Source organism: Microtus ochrogaster, linkage group LG4, assembly GCF_000317375.1.
Source record: "Microtus ochrogaster isolate Prairie Vole_2 linkage group LG4, MicOch1.0, whole genome shotgun sequence".
NCBI classification, from domain to species: domain Eukaryota; kingdom Metazoa; phylum Chordata; class Mammalia; order Rodentia; family Cricetidae; genus Microtus; species Microtus ochrogaster.
Window position 1 is genome coordinate 15,281,955 of NC_022030.1, and position 18,066 is coordinate 15,300,020.

The following is an 18,066-nucleotide window of genomic DNA, read 5'->3' on the forward strand; positions in this document are numbered from 1 at the left end:
CACATGTGGAAGTGTGCAATCATAATGCATATGTAGAAGTGTGTACTACAATAATGCATATGTAGAAGTGTGTACTACAATAATGCATATGTAGAAGTGTGTACTACAATAATGCATATGTAGAAGTGTGCAATCATAATGCATATGTAGAAGTGTGCAATCATAATGCATATGTAGAAGTGTGCAATCATAATGCATATGTAGAAGTGTGCACTCTAATGTTAAGTAGCACAAGGACAGGTGTGGGAAGAGGCTGTTACTTAGCACAGTTTTGTATTAAGATTGCCGCTTCTCAGCATTCCTTCATGAATCACTAAGCAAATAATTGAAAGGCAGATATAGAATTGATTTGAGACTTCTGTGCCTAACATTCTATCAAACTATAATAGATTTTAAACACCTCCTTAAAATTCTCATAAAATTTTCAAGTTTCAGAAAGTCAGTAAGATGGACAAGCTTTAAAGCTGAGGACAACATAATAGTGAACTGAATAGAAGATCACTAAAAATTTTCTTTCTGGAGTCAATAGCTGAATATTCAAACAATAAAATCAAAGCACAACAAAACCCTTTTTCTAAGTAGTAATACAAAAATAAAACAAAATTCTGTACTTAAACTTAGTAACAGTAAAGGCATCAAAATTAGTTTATAAAGGCATTTAAGAGTTGAATAAATTATTTCATCTTAATTTTTTATCTGTTTTGGATCACATAAAACAAATATCTACAACATGATGGCTTAAAGTAATTCACCATATGTATTCCTCACAATTCTACAGGTCATCTGGGTACTTTCTGGGATGGGCTGGATCGATTGACATGGACAGGATGCTCCTGGAGACACAACAGCTCATGACCTTGTCTGCTGGAGGTAGGAGGATAGTCAGGGGAAGGGGCAAAGGCAGAGGGCCTGTAGAGTCATTGCAGACAAAACTAGTCTTGACTCATTTAACACCAGCTAAACGTCTGTTTAGGATTGATACTTTAAGTGGAAACTATCACTCAAGTGGTTCTTGAAATACAGTATGGGAAAACAACATTTAAGAAAAGCAGCACCTTCTCCAAATTCGTCAGGTAAAGAAGCTGTCCAAGTTTTTTCTGGAGCTGTGATGTGGCAACCGCTTTATCATTTATCAGTTTTATACGGTTCTGTTCAACCTAGAAATAAACAAACAAAATCTTTTATTCTCTCTCAAAATAGGGTTCAACTATATTGAACATGCATAATGCTTCTGAATAATGAAAATTCATGTCTTGTCCTATAAAAACCCATCTACAGATTAAAATTCAATTTTACAAGATTACTACTGAAAACACTTTGAAAAGGATGCCTTTGTTTTACAGAAGACAGAATTCCATGAAGTTCTTTTAAATGGAAGCATAGTGATATATATAGGAAAATTGGATAAAAATCTATCTGAATTCTATGTATGTGCCACATCTCAATAATACATGTATGGAAAGAAAATAATGACATGATGCACTGTTTGTTAAAATTGGTTTTATGAAATCCAGGAAGAATAACCCTGACTTTTCTTCCCCTTCTACAATACATCAGAAAGAAAAGGGAATTAAAGGAGGGGGATTTTCCTCATTATTCTTTTTGTTTGCAGTGCTGTAAATTTAGCCTAAAACACACATTAGAAGAAAAACATTACCGAGAATTCATACTTAAGAGAGCATAAAACATTATAAATTATCTTGAACTTTTTCAAAACTGCAATCTAAATGCTTCACAGAAAGAAATCAGTTTGAAGTATTAAACCACCATAGGGAATAAAAATAAATTACAAAGGAAGTAAGTATTTTTGTTATGGACTAGAAAAGAGTGGTGGAGTTCTGACTGAATCCTGACACAAACAGGGATTATCAGAGTAAATACCTTCTATTAGTAAGAGAAAGAACCTGCAAAATATAAGCTTCTAGTTTCTTTTGAGAAACATGCTTTCTAGATTCTGGCAAAACTGAGGCTACATAAAATACTTCTATTGTTGGTTGTGAGCCTAGCCTTTAACAGATAAGCCATCCTTTTTCCATCTCTAAACCAGGCAGTGGTGGTACACACCTTTAATCCCACACTTGGGAGGTAGAGGCAGGAAGATCTCTGAGTTTAAGGCCAGTCTGGCCTACAGAGTGAGTTCCTAGACAGCCATGGCTACACAAATAAAAAATGAAAAGAAAAAAAAAAACTTTTAAGTGACCAAGAATATATTGGATTTGATGCATAGAAAGTATTCAAAACATATTAATCTGCAAACAAATCCCCACAGTGGTCACACTAAGCACATATCACATACGAATGAAACTGCTCATTTCTGACCTATAAAAACAGTTTTATGTGGCTCATACTTATAGCAACAATTATTTCCAGATGATATCACTGCTTTGACTCTACGTCTCCTGTGCAAATGGATTTTGCTGTGTTTTTTGTGATCCTACTCTCAACTACCTCGTGTGGTTCAATGATGTGATGGACAGGTGGGTTTGGCTTTGGTTCCTTGGGATGGCGAACTCTTAGCCGCTCTGTAGCCATTGCAAGTTCATCAACAGCTGACACACGATTTCTCAGGGTCATCCAGTACTCATGAAGTAACTGAAGTGGAAAGATAAAGACACAGAATTAAAATTGTTCAAAATCACTAAGATGTACCTTAAGCAAAATGCTTTAATGAGGCCTACATTTTTTCATTAAATGTTCAAGGAAAGGTAATTCCTTAGGCTAATTTAGGATGAGGACATATGAGAAAATAATCTTGTTGGATGCTGCTGCTGTTGCAGTTCTCAGGAAGAACACCTGAAGATTTCATGGTGAGACAAAGCTCGACATAAATCAATACCAGATTTATGTGATCACTACTGTTTTTGTCTTAAAATATTTTTATATTTATATTCCTTAGAAAGTCTTAATAGTATCATTATTTCCTTATACTTTCTCCTTTAAGGCTAAATAGGCAATTACTGATGTGGGAATCTTCTGTTTTGTGTTGATTTCATTGGTTAAATAAAGAAACTGCCTTAGCCATTTAATAGGACAGAAAATTAGGTAGGCGGAGTAGACAGAACAGAATGCTGGGAGAAAGAAGCGGAGTCAGCGAGTCGCCATGATTCTCCCACCCAACACAGATGCAGGTTAAGATCTTCCCTGGTAAGACACCTCGTGGGCTACACAGATTATTAGAAATGGGTTAGATCAATATGTAAGAGCTAGCCAATAAGAGGCTGGAACTAATGGGCCAGGCAGTATTTAAAAGAATACAGTTTCCGTGTAATTATTTCGGGGCATAAGCTAGCCAGGCGGCCGGGAGCTGGGGCGGCAGGAACACAGCCCATAGCTCCCCGCGATATAATTAATAATGAATATTATTACTATTCATTATTAATTACTATCAATTACTACTAAATCCATTTTTATTAGAAAAATACTATACTTTTTCACATTTTATAAAAATGTTATCAATCACTATAAATATTTTGATAATTTATTCAGTAGCATTTTGAAGTAAATACTAGTTGATGGTATCTAGCGGTTGCTCATTCATTTTTCATTTATAAAATAAAAATGTACAAAGATTTAGAGCAGCATGACAAGCACTCATCTAAGACAGAGCGTATGGCAAGATTAGGTTACAGAAAATAATACAAGAATGACAGGGCACTATAAGAACAATGTCATCCTCCATGGTATGCTGTAATGAACTGTGTTCATGTGCTTTTCATTTATAACAGCAAATATGATGAACTAATGATTTTAACTTTATAATAGTATCATTCTTCAATTTATCAAAAGTATGAACTGGCATTTTAGACATTATATCTTGACACAAATTTTAAAATTTTGTCTTGAAATAATAACAAAAAATAGTAACATATGGAAAATGTAACATTATAATTTAAAATACTGTTTCCCCACACCTATATCATACGCAAAATCAAAGATAACAAATTTAGTAAGAAAACTTATTTTAATAATAAAAAATCTTAGAAGCACATCTCATATATAGTTACAGTACAAAGGAATCAGTGAAGTATAAAACTAAAGACAACTTATGCTGCATCCATTGCAATGGTTTCCAGATTTCCAGCTTGAAAAGTATCTGCTCTCCTCCCCAAAATTCAAATCTGATATTGATATTTGGTTGTTATACCCCATGCAAAAATGAAATAAAGCCTTAAGTTAGTTTCATAAAACAGTTGTTAAAGGGGGCTGCAGAAATGGCTGTTCTTTCAGAGGACCTGGGTTCAATTCTTAGACCCACATGACAGCTCACAACTATCTGTAACTCCAGTCCCACAGAATCTGATATCTTCACACTAATGCACATAAAAATAATTTTTTTTAAAAAAGAAAAGGCATATATTTAAAAAAAAGTTGTGAAGACCCAGCTAATAATAGGATGAAACACACAAGTAAGCAAAAGTTTATGAATATTAACTCCAAGTGTCAGTTTAATAATTTTTGTTTATTATTTTCTGTATTATTATTATTTTCTGTATTATAATAACTTTACCTTATATTCCTTCTTCCATGCCTCGAAAAGATCCATTGAAACACTTCCTTCATCTACATATTCGACATCGAACCTATGTGATCTTGCAAATGACAATATTGCTTTCATAGATCGCTCTGTCTCACTTGTTGCCCACAGGCCCCGGGTAGTGGTAGGTGCTCTATCATCCACAAGTCCTTCCTCATCTTCTATCATTTCTTCAAAGATTGCCGTCTGCCCTTTGACTCTGAAAAGATAACAGAACCAAGCAATTCTAACTGCTTCCAATGATTACTAGCCGAAGGATGCCATTAGGACAAACAGAAAAGCAAGTTAAGTAGCTCTATGGCAATTTTCACATCAATACATTAATACTTATAGGTCTTTGAAAAAAGAAATAACAGCAATTCTGAAAATTTTCCTGTTTTGTTTTGTTTTATATTTTTTGAGACAGGGTCTCACATAGTTCAGACCAGCCTCATATTCCTACATAGCAGAGGCTGGCCTTGAACTCCTGATTGTCCTTCCTTCAACTTTCAAAGGTTAGATTACAGGTGTATGTGGTTTGCCTAGTGTTTCATGAGCACAATCCAGGATAATAGCAAATAAACAAATAAAACCATCTAACAACAACACTACCAAAAAATGAATCTCTAAATTTCATTCTATAAGTCACATTCTGAGAATTCTGAGCTACAATCATTACCAGCCATTAAAAAATAAAGAAGACACCAAGTGGCAACCAAGCACAGGCCACAGTCAGAGCTTAGACTTGTCTACACGCCCAACACACAACAAGGTCTCTGATGAAGAAAATAACAACTGTCACTAATTTTTTTATTGGGTACTTACTATACACTAAGCACTTTGATAAATAGTTTTATATATATTTCCTTATTTAATACTTAAAAAATATGTAAGGTTAGTTGTTACCTTTACTTCACCGGGTCAGAGAAATAGTTTGCCCTTGTCAGTGGACAGGGATTTGAGTTCAAATCCATCAGACTATTGATCCTGAGATCTTACTACTACTCTCAATTGCTTCATATTTGCAATAATTACAGACTGTCCCTCATGAACATTTAGGAGTAACTTCTAAAGAAAAAATGGGCATATTAGATGCCAAATAATCATTAAATTGATTTAATACAGAAAAAAATATAACAAAGGTCATAACAAAAAATACAGTCACATAATCAGACATTCAACCTTCAGTGAACTTACGTGTTAGAAAATAGTTTTGATTCATACTCTGTGAACAATTCATCGGCTTTACAAAAGATGCAGCTGAAAGAGATTATCAGAGAAATATTCACAAATTCGACCAGCAATAAGATAATTTCTTAAAAAAAGCTTAACATTTTGTATTTTATTTTTCTAACAAAGAATGTGAAAAAAATAATATGGTTATCAAGCATATAATCCTTGATTTGCTTTTTTTAAAAAATACATATCTACACCTGTCTGAATTAAGAGAAAATGGTTCAATTCAAGAGCAACTGTTTTTAGCCTCAGACCAAATGTGACTTCCTGGAAGATGGTGTAACCTGCATGACCCCATCACCCACCAGTTGAGAGGGAGTCTAGCTGGCCGCAGGTGGCAGACTGTGGCAGACTCAATCACATCACGGGATGGAGGTCGCTCCAGCTTCTTCACAGCCTCTCTCACGAGCTTCTGGAACTTACTGAGTTCTTCCATTTGTGTTGTGAGTAAGAACTGAAGACCTCTGCAGTCACGGAACCTTATTCCCATCAGCAGCACAACACACAACACAAAGAAAGGAACAAGTCAGTTTCTCCAGAAAATGTTTGTCAATCACAGTGTTAAATAAATGAATAAACTCACACACTCTGCTGACACTTCCTTTCAGAGTATGCCCAGTGGTATCTACTAGTACCCAAGGTTTAATTAAGTGCCAAAGAGTTTGATGATTCTATTTTTGGGAACTAAAATAGTGCTGATAGTATCTTTCAAAGATCAGGACTAATAACATTCTAACTTTTAAAGGCTGGAACACTATAAATTATATCTTCTGACATTCTTTCCCTATTTAGAGAATGTAGACTACAGGATTAAACAAAATTGAGAAGAAAAACGGACACATCTTATAAAAATGTAAGTAAGCCAGATGCAGTGGTGCCAAGTTTTTAATCCCAGCACAGAAAGGCAGAGTCAGCTGGATCTTCCAGTTGGAGGACAGCCTGGTCCACACAATGAGTTCAGGGCAGAGCTACTTAGAGGGAGTATGAAACAACAACCAAGAACAGACCCCGAAGGCTCTAAAAGGTTTCAAATGATGACCATCAGGAAAAAAGGTCTGTGTTTTAGACATAATATCTAATATTTTTGTTGAAAACACACAACAAAATGTGTAAATCCTAAGTACATGATGGGATACTGAACTGCACCTCCTGATACTAAATGATCTAGTGATTCTGTTTTGCACTGTTTCCTTACTTCTCTGACATAGAGAGCTTGTCAGTTTGTTGCTTGTAGTTACTACTTATTTCATTTCGCACCCGCTGAACAAGTTCCTCATCAACAGATAATTCCACTGCTCTGTGGATTACATTCAGCCACCAAGGAGAATTAGAATGAATCTGGAAAAAAAATGCCAAAACTGACCAATTACTACATATATTTAGCATTTACTGAGAAAAGTGATGTGAAGAACTAAAAAAAAAAACAAAAACAAAAAACAAAAAAAAACCCCATTAAGTTCTGTTCTCAAAGGATAACAACAGATAAATGTGTGTATACTGTATATATCTACATCACACAGAAAGACACACAAACTATGAATATATTGGGCAAATATCTCTTTTGTATTCATAACAAAAGAGTTTGCTCTTTGGAATACTGTAGATGAACAAGACTTTATATAAAACTTGTGTATCAAAGCTGTATTAAAAAGTATTTTACCAAGAAGAAAAATCAGGCCTCTCTAAAGGTATAGGGCAACACAGTCAACAAAGGTATATCTAACCAATGAGTATTGAATTAAATTCTACTAAATAAAAGCAAAATTATGACTGGGTACTAAATAATTAATGAATTAGGAACACATGGAACAACTGATAAAAAATTCTAAGTAGAAGACAATTTGTTTGTGTTGTCTCGTCTTAGATTATTTTAGAAAGGATAAAAGGCATCTGGTCTGTAAGGTTAAAATTGGGGATTCTAAATGTGGAGAAAGCCATAGCTAAGATCAGAAGAAAATTATAGAAGCCTTTATACTTTCTCCAAAGGACAAACTATTATTTACCCAACATAAAAGGAATCCACTAGAATTTAAAAAAATAAAACTGAACCTTAGCCGGGTGGTATTGGTGCATGCCTTTAATCCCAGCACTTGGGAGGCAGAGGCAGGTGGATCTCTGTGAGTTTGAGGCTAGCCTGGTCTACAAGAGCTAGTTCCAGGACAGGTTCCTAAGTTACAGAGAAACTCTGTCTTGAAAAATCAAAAATAAAAAGAAAAAAAACTGAACCTTAAAATAGTTGACTCATCCACCTATCTGTCCACTCTAGAACAGACACTATTAATTACTAATAAACTTATTGTAGTGGTTTTAATGCGAATGCCCTCACTAGCTATTATATTTGAATTCTTGGTTCCCACTTGGTAGAAGTATTTGTTAAGGATTAGGAGGTGTGGCTTTGTTGGAGGAGGTCTGTCACAAGGGGATGGCTTTGCGTTTCAAAAAACTCACTCCATTCCCAGTATATCCTCTCTCTCTGCCTCATGCTTGTGGATCAAGACATGAACTCTCAGTTGTTTTGGCCTCCATGGACTCCTCAATCTCTGAAACCATAAACCCAAATAAACACTTTTCTTTATAAGTTTGCCCTGGTCATGGAGTTCTGATGAGCCGCAAAAAGTAACTAAGACATCTGTATTATAATACAGGCACTCAACAAGGTGCTAAGAATTCAGAAGGGAACAAGAAGTTCAAGAATTTTCCCAAACAAAATAGATTCAAACTGCTACCTGGGGACAAGCACAAGAAAGAAGCCCACACATCGGTACCTTCCTCTGGAGCTCCCGGATGGACTGCTGCACAGGCTGCAAAGCTTGCTGGGCTTCAGCAACTTCTGTGTTACACTTGCTCATATAGTGCTCTCGAAGCTGCTTGGCCTGTGTTGAAACAGAATCAATATAAACTTTTATTTGAGGGTTTGAACATAATTTAGTATGATGTTTCAGTACTAATGTGGTCACTCCATACATTTAAAGTTCCTTGATTCATAAATAAAATTCCATGGTGTAAAAAATAAAATATAGTTGTTCTAGAAATTTCTAAGATATACAATAAAAAGAACAAAACTGGTATGTCCAAGCCACAAAAGATTATACTCCTAAAGGTTTATCCCTTATAGGATAAAAAAATTAATATTTTACAAATGAGGCAAAAAATATAGAATTACTTCTTTGATTTAGTTGTGGCAATGCCTTTAAGAATTGTAGTTTTTTTTCTCTTATTTATTGTTTTTATTGAGCTATATATTTTTCTCCACTCCCCTCCCTTTGCTTCCAGTTTACTCAGGATATCTTGTCTTTTTCCACTTCCCATGTAGATTAGATCCATGTATGTCTCTCTTAGGACCTTCTTTGTTGTCTAGGTTCTCTGGGGTTTGTTTTCATTTGCTTTATGTCTAAAAGCCACTTATTCTGTGACAAGTTGAAAAATTTGAAACATGAAAACATTTGAAATGTGATAAAAGAGTGAAAGTGGTGATATTTGGAAGCATCAAGTTTCTGCAAAAATAAAATTATTATTTATATTTTGTTCTTTGAATATTTTTGTTTGTACACTACTGAATAATGAGCAGGTAATCTGATAATCCTGCCTCTTCCGTTACAAAATAAAATAATACAAAATAAAATACTTTGGACAAGCTTAAAAAATTGCTGTAGTATAAAAATAATTCTTGAATATACAGTGTTAGAAACTGAGCCTGTTCCTCTAAAATTTATGTGCAGAAGTTCTGACCCTCAGTGTGACTGCACTTGGAGATGGGACCTGTAAGAAGGTAACTAAGGTTAAAGGCCATATGAATAGTGCCCTAGTAGAGTCCTTATGAGAAAAGAAGCACCAGGGATGTACAAGCACAAAACACAGGCCACATAAGAAGACAGAGATACTTCTAAATCAGAGAGAGGAGCAGAAAGAGACATTAAACACATAGACTTGAGGAAATACACATTAATTCTGGATTTCAAACTCTAGAACTGTAAGAAATATTTATTTTTTAAGCCCCTAGCCTGTAGTGTTCTTATGACAGTCTACGTAGACAAATACTATCATGAATAAAAGGATAGTGATCAAATAATTCATAAACATAATATGCTATTTGAAGCTAATGGAGATGGCTCAGTAGTCACAGGGCATGCCCCACAAGCCAGAAGAGCAGCTCGCCTTAGCTCCAGCCCTGGAAGATGGAAAGGCGGGATCTTCTGAGCAAAATGGCTGGCACTAGTAGCTCTATTAAGAATGACTCCTGACATCAATCTTATGCCTCCACATTCATGCATACACATGTACACACAAATGAGAGCATGCATACATGCATGTACATCACAAACATATATAAATGAAAAGAAAAAGCAATAAACACACATACAGGTGCACACACACACACAGTGGTATAGTGTTTAGTTTTCAAAAAAGGATAATTTCTTCTTGTTTGTAACAGCACAGGTAAACATAGAGTACAAACTAAATAAAACAACCGACAAATTAAAGATAAATTATGCATGACCTCACTTAGATGGAGAGAATGGAGGTTGCTAGGTGTTGACAGAGATTTCTGTCCCGCCTGATCCCACAGCCATTTAGTCCCAAAGAAACACTAAAGCTAGGGGCTGCAGATTGAGAGGATACTGGTCAGAGGACTATACACCAATGACTATAGCCACACTATACTTTAAATATTTTCACTATAAAAATTAAGTATATGAGGTAATGGGGAGAGATTATGTTTAGTTAGCCACTCTACAATATCTGTATACATCAAAACATCATTTTGTATACTAAAATCCATGAAATTTTGTCAACAAAAATTACTCATTTTAACAAATACAAAGGGATAAATGTACTTATAAAATCCAAATTTTCTATCTTATTGATTCTAATAAAAACTCTTACTTTGAGGTTCAATATAGTTCAACCATATCTACTCTTTCAATTTACTGATGTTCTTCCTCTTAGATCTTAAAAAAAGGCAAAAGTTCTTGGGAGAATTAGTATAGCAAGTTATTAGGAATTTCTAGTAAAACAACTTATAGTATCATTCCTTTCAATAAAATGCTTAGAGCAGTGTTCTCAACCTAAGGATCATGACCCATGGGGGGCACATCAAAGGACCCTTTTACAGGGGTCACCTAAGACCACCAGAAAACAATTATGTGACAACTCACAACAGTTGCAAATTTAGTTATGAAGTAGTAATAAAAATAACTTATGGTTGGGGTCACCATAATATGACGAACTGTGTTAAAGGGTCACAACATTAGGAAACTTGGGAACAACTGCTCTAGAGAGAAACGCGACTGAGAACTTAGGTTCACGGGCTCTCTGAAATAAAACAAAGAGAGGAAGAGAATGTAACTTGTCTGTTTACCAAACTCTTTATAGACCTATCATGAATCATTAATTCAGTATATACAAGCCAAGTAACACATTAGTAAATAGAGCACCGGACAAACAAATAATATGGAGTCCAATATTCTCTGTCACTCCAAGTCACCACTGCAAAGTTTGAAAACATGGCTGGCTATATTTACTTAAATGTTATACACTAGAAATACCTAAATGAAATATAAAGTTTGAAAAAGTAAACTTTCGTAAGTAGAATGAAAGAATAACGATTACCTCTTCTTCAAGTCTGCCATCTCTTAAGGTGGGAGGTATCCCTGGGTGCTTGGCTGCCAAGAGCTCCATTAAGTTATGTGTGGCATGAAGTCTCTATAAACACAAAAGGCGATGCTGTGATGCAATGCAGTGGACACCACAGCATCTGTTGCGTGGCACACAGAGCATGAATTCAAAGCCTCTCTTGCTGAATACTTTTCATCTGAAAATGACATTGTTTTTTCCAGAGGAAAGTAAACAGCAAAGGTCTTAAATCACGACATGAATTTTCTTCAATTAAGGATATGCATTTTCCTGTAGTATGGCTATGCACTCAGCAAAGTATGAGTGCACGGGTACACCTCCTTTTTTATTGTACATGCAAAAGTCTACATAGGAAATTGCAGGACTCAAGACCACACAGTAATGTAGACAGGTTGACTGCACTAACTTGATTCTTTTTCTAGAAAATGAGTCTGAAAGTGTTTAACAGTATTATGACAAAAACAGAGATAATGAAAACAGATGTTGTTATCTGAACACACTGAGCTTATGAATAGTCAGCAACTAGCTCGAGGTTAGAGGCAATGAGCAGAACTGAAGTGAAACCACAGTGGTTTTTATCTGGGGAGATAGCTAGGGCTAAAAGATGATTAGGACAGAGTTCTGGTAATATGATTTGGTGCCAGTGATATAAGACTTTCAGAGCTCACTTTATCTGGGCATAGATTACGATTATTAGCTATAGCAAAAGTCTCTGTGGAGTCTACATGACTTTAAATGTTTTAGGTCTTTTCAACATGGCTCCTTAAACCACACAGTGAATAGTACTAGCAGATTTAATGGCAAAAAGGTACAAATGATACTAGAGATACGTGTTTCATCTTCTCTGTGTGTGTGTGGAAAACGACCTATTAATATTTGTATAAGTAATTAGAAGGGAAAATATGTGTAGCATTTTATCCCAGAAGAACAGCATTGCTGACCTGACTGGAAAAAGTAGGATTCAGTGAGCAACACTTTGCCAGGCAGCAGACATAAACTAATGATATCCTTTGATTTTGAACTCAGAAATCTGGAACTCAAACTATCTTCTTGCCCCTCTTCTTCTTTATTTCCTTTCTTGAAGAACAAGACATCGTTCCCTGAGATACACACATGTTTAAGGTCCATGTCCTGCCTTGTTAACCTTCGCAGAAGTAAATACACTTTCAGTTGACTTTTGCCCTATTTCTGCCCCCTTTATACACTTTTCCAAAAGTCTATTGTATCACATGGATATGCAAGTTCTAAAGTCTTTGTGAATGACAAGCCCAAGCTTGCCGAGATTAATGAATGAGCCTTTATTTCTCACTTACCTAGACTCTTACCTATGATATGCTGGGAAAGAGCAGCTAGTGATATAATTCAAACATGCAAATCCTACAAGGTTTCTAAAAGTAGAACTTAGAAGACCAGGGGTCACCATTATTTTACTCAGTTTCACTATCTTAGTTTTAGGTCATTTTTATTTCTGATAAAGGTTATTTGAACAAATGTTAACGTGCATATGGAAAATTATAAAATTAGCCTATTCTCTGAATTATAAACAATTACAACTATCTACCAGTGTAGGCTATAGGCCAACATAGAAAGAACAGTTGTGATTCTCAAACTTTATCATATACATAAACCACTCCAGGGGCACATTTAAAAAAAGGAATACCAGGGGCTGGAGAGATGGCTCAGTGGTTAAGAGCATTGCCTGCTCTTCCAAAGGTCCTGAGTTCAATTCCCAGCAACCACATGGTGGCTCACAACCATCTGTAATGAGGTCTGGCGCCCTCTTCTGGCCTGCAGGCATACAAGCAGACAGAATATTGTATAGTAAAAAAAAAAGGAAATATAGCTTTTATCTCTAGTTATTGGGACTCAGTTCACTGTTACATTTTATTTTAACATTTTTGAAAAGACATTGTTTAAAACAATTTGAATCCACATTTGACACTTTTCAGGCTACACTTACTTGAAGAGAGTCGGTTTTGAGTTTTCCTTTGTGCTCCTCAGAGGAGCGTAGCACTTCTCTGTACAACTCTGCTGCCGAGGCATACTCGCCTGAGGAATTAGAACACATTGAAAGACACAAGTCACATCACTCCCAGTGTTACTCAGTTATCTGTAATCTAAAAAACTTTACAAGAAAAAGAATAATTCTAACTCTTATTATAGGTATTATTAATGGTTTTTCACTGCTGGAATTTTGCACATGCTGAACTGCCCTATTCCCAACCTTATAACTCATTATTTTTGTAGGTTAAAGAATATGACCTTGAATTAGGATTATTCTACCTTTTTTAAAGGTGATTATCATTCCTTTATTGCACAGGATATTTTATTATTTTAAATTATATTTTATTATATGTTTAAAATAAAATATATTTGCAATGCCTTGAGATTATACTGAAAATGATTAAATATAAAAAATAATAATTCATATTAGAGGTAAACATTGTCAATTAGCATTCATTATAGCTTAAAAATAAGGACAAATTTGGGATATCAGTAGTGGTAAGTATTCATAACATTCTGACCAATCTATATCTAATTCTCAGAAAAGTAACAAACTTTTACTGATATACATACTTGTTCCTAGTATAAAGCATACCAAAGTGGACTGGAGGGAGGACTTGGAGGCTTCATCCCTACACAAAGAACTACAGGCAACTAAGGAACGCTGAGAGGGGGAGAAAATCTTCCCCAGGGAAGAGCACACCAACTGGTTACCCAGTACCAAATGGTCAGCACTGAAATCATATACATACAAGTAACATTATACAGACTAACATGTTATAGTTATGAATATATGTATATAAACATATATATGCATGTAACAATTATTAATGAAAAAAGAGGCCATGATTTTGAAAGAAAAAATGTATCAGTGGATTTAAAGGGAGAAAATGGGGAGGGGATGGCGTAATTATGTAATAATCTCAAAAATGAGAAAAACAATATTAAAAACAACACTTTAAAAACCAAGAGTTGTCTGTAATGTTATCATTATGAGGGAAGAGGATGGGGCCTCACTGCACAGTAAGGGGCACAGCAAGTTCTGGACCACCTGGACTAGAATAAAACCCATCGCAAGGATAAAAAAAGAGAAAACGTGCAGAAACCAACACAGATCTTAGCAACCCTTCCATTTCTGGTTACACACATCACATCTGTTTGTGCATATTTGGTTTTCTCTGCTTATACTTCATGGTTTATGCACAGGAAGCACTTCAAAAAACATCTACTGAAACACAGTCAGCCAAACAACGGCCAATGCATTAAATCTGACCTGCATTTTTATGTAATTTCTCAGTAAAGAATGGCTTTTACATTTTTACTTTTTGTGGTGCTGGGATTGAAGGATGCCAAGCAAGTGAACCAACTGCCACTGAGCTACACGCTAAGCTACTAATTTTACATTTTAAACAGCGGAAAGAACTTCACAAGATGATGTTTTATGACAGGAAAGACAGAATGACCATAAAGAGCCTTATTGGAGTCCAGCTCTGCTCACTCCTTGCTGTCCACAGCTGCCTGTGTGCTAGAGAAGCAGACTGAGTGGATGTGAGGGGACCCATGCCTCACAACGTCTATAAGGTCGTCTCTAGCTTATTAGATAGGTGAAGATGTCGAAGGAAGGAGAGAAGACTCAAATTTAGTGTCTTAAATAATAGCTTCTACTTGTATTTGTTGCCTGAGGAAAATCTCATAACTAAATTACAAGTTAAATTTAAAATTGAATGCCAGAAAAGTTATGAAGTACAAAAACCATGTGAAGATGTGTGAAGATGCTGCTGTTTCTTTGCCAAGAAAGCATGCTATTCTTTCACCACAATAAAAACAACTTTAAAGTAGTTTTAATAATACTTAGGGTTATATTTATAACCACAATTCCCTATATAGATGTGCTTTCTCTCCTTTTCCTATTTTAAGCTCATCTATAAGTCCATGTATATGTGTGTATGCATATACACACATGCCCATATACATATATATACTATAAAACATTCTAAAACACACATTTTGATAATACTGAGGACTCAGCTAATTTCTATTCCATATGATAAGGGAGAAGATTAGTTTTATAAAAATAAGGTAATCTGATATAATGGGGAGTGATAACCAGTTATCCTCATACAGTTAATTCTTTAAAAGCTTTTTGTTTTTTTGAAATAGGATCTCCCTATTTAGCCTCAACTGACTTTGAATTCCTATTCTCTTGCTTCAGCCTTCCTAGTGCTAAGACAGAAATGCCACTCAATAGGTATATGGAAACAATTAGTGTCTATACTACCATTTATAAAGGACAATCATCTAATAAATTCCAGTTTAATGGAAGTATCACAGCTTAGACCATAATCTGAGCAGCTGATCAGGAGAACACCATGCAAACTAGGCCGACCTCAGATTTGTAGCAGATATCTTGCCTCTGGATCCCAAGGGCTAGGATAACAGGCATGTGCACCAAGTCAGACATTAGCACGGTCTTGAGAAGGCAACTAAACCCATATGAATGTGTTTCCTTAAGCAAAACGGGATAATACTACAATTACCAAGCAATTATATGAATAAAATAGCATATAGACATGAAACTGTTATGCACAATATAAAATGCATTTAGAAAAAGATCTTTTCAAGCCAGGTGTGATGATGTATCCCTGCACTCAGACAGGTGGATCTCTATGAGGTAGAGTGTTGTAAATAGTGACGGCTCCTTGTTCAGTCCCACCCAGCTAGCTTAACCCAAAATAATTACACAGAAACTTGTATTCATTTAAAACACTGCCTGGCCCATTATCTCTAGCCTCTTCTTAACTCGCATATCTTAATTAACCCATTTTTAATAAATCTGTTTATCACCACATGACTGTGGCTTACTGGTAAGAATCTAGCCTATATCCTTCTTGGGCCAGAGAGCCATGGTGTCTGCCTGACTCTGCTTTCTTTCTTCCAGAATTCTGTTCTGTCTACTCCGCCTATCTAAGCTGCTGTCCTATCAAAACGCCAAGGCAGTTTCTTTATTTGACCAATGAAAGTAATACATAGACAGAAGATCCTCCTACTCCAGTAGAGGCCAGCCTGGTCTACAAAGCGAGCAGGTTCCAGGATAGCTAGGAGACAAAAGAAATCCTGTCTCAAAGAAAAGAAAAGAAAGAAAGAAAGAAAGAAAGAAAGAAAGAAAGAAAGAAAGAAAGAAAGAAAGAAAGAAAGAAGAAAGAGAGAAGAAAGAAAGAAAGAGAGAAGAAAAAAGAAAGACGAGAAAAAAAGATCATTTCTGGCTGTAACCCCAACTTGTTTCAGAAGACTGAGGGAAAGGGAAGAGGAATACATAGTTTGAGTAACCCAAGGCCACACAGCCACATTCAAGGCCTGGTCTGGGTTATACAGAGACCCATTTTTAGAGTTGGAGAATGATCATTTCTCAGATAGGATGTTAGATTTCAATGATCCCAAAGTATTCTAAATATCACATTCATTATTCACACATTTTCAAGAGCAAGCACACATATTTTTCACGTGTAGTATGATGAGGAACCTCCTTCAGGCAATGGCCTTCAAAAGGCTGGACCAGGTGGGAACATGACTTTTGGGTTCCCAGAAAAGCTGCCACCATGCCCAGCTCTCCCTTCTCTTCTTCCTGCGCTTCACACCTTCACCGTTCCTATTCCGTGAGCTTTCCCCTTTAATAAAGAAATACCTTAGAATACTCATTTTGGAGTCATCTTGGGATTATTTGACTAGTGTTTCCCCCACTTTTACAAGTTCAGCTTCAATGGTAGTGAAGTAATCTACAAACTCTAATAACAATTACTCTACTCAAGTATACACTGTAAAACGCTGATATTAGATGATACGTATTTTCCTAATTTTTGCTTAACTCTGCCCAAGTTGGTATAAAAAAAGTTCAATTAAAAACTTCTTTATCAGAGTTGTTTGTCTGTTTAGTCTTGGACTGTAAAATCTGGGTATTTTGGAATTTAGACTGAGTCCTAGGCTACTACAGTCAGGACATGCTTAGCAAAATGGTGCTATGATGGTTAAAAGTAGATGCAATATTAATTCATAAAAACTACTGAGCCTAGCAATGTCCCAAAAGAAAGATTTTCTCAAACTTGTTAGTGCTATATTTGGAATATTACTCAAAAGTAACCCCTATTTTTCCTATTATTAATTACTGCTAATAAAATTAATTACTACTAATAAAACAAGGTGAAATTACTAAGACTCTGATTTAACTTCATACTATACTCCAGAACATGAGAAGAGCTGGATCCCAAGTTTTCAGTGATTCCCTGCTTCACAGTAGAATGACACTTCCTTGGGGAGGCAAAGCAAGGGCTACTTTGTACTGCGATCTAAAGGACTGACGCAGACATCCTGAGTGTCAGAGGCCAGCCTAGTTACAACTGCAGAGGAGAAGCTAGGTGTCATCCTGCCCTTTCAGAGCTTCTTCTACCCAGCTTGTGAGGCTCCTAGTTTTTCCCAAGCATCTAGGAAAAGAAGAAACACTTCCTAGTATGGTTCTGCCATGCCAAAGCACAGATAAAGCAGTCTAATTAAAGGCTTAGGACACTGTTTTGTATTCTACAGAAAGTATGTATTTCTCTGACTAAATTATTTTCCTTTGGTGTATGTGTGTGTGCAGGTACGTTTGTGTGTGTGTGTGTGTGTGTGTGTGTGTGTGTGTGTGTGTG

At 35.8% G+C, this 18,066-nt stretch overlaps 1 protein-coding gene across 3 annotated transcripts in view; it reads right to left on the reverse strand.

Moving 5' to 3' along the window:
* Shprh (SNF2 histone linker PHD RING helicase) overlaps positions 1 to 18,066 on the reverse strand; it is a 72,661-nt gene that overhangs the window by 27,359 nt on the left and 27,236 nt on the right. For all 3 annotated transcript variants that reach the window (XM_013351431.2, XM_026786177.1, XM_026786178.1), the window contains exons 15-23: positions 13,344 to 13,432; positions 11,360 to 11,452; positions 8,515 to 8,622; positions 6,945 to 7,087; positions 6,055 to 6,228; positions 5,711 to 5,773; positions 4,508 to 4,733; positions 2,449 to 2,592; positions 1,056 to 1,157 (exon numbers count right to left, since the gene is read on the reverse strand). In XM_013351431.2, coding sequence (XP_013206885.1) covers positions 1,056 to 1,157; positions 2,449 to 2,592; positions 4,508 to 4,733; positions 5,711 to 5,773; positions 6,055 to 6,228; positions 6,945 to 7,087; positions 8,515 to 8,622; positions 11,360 to 11,452; positions 13,344 to 13,432 — 1,142 coding nt within the window. The remainder of the gene's footprint in view (positions 1 to 1,055; positions 1,158 to 2,448; positions 2,593 to 4,507; positions 4,734 to 5,710; positions 5,774 to 6,054; positions 6,229 to 6,944; positions 7,088 to 8,514; positions 8,623 to 11,359; positions 11,453 to 13,343; positions 13,433 to 18,066) is intronic.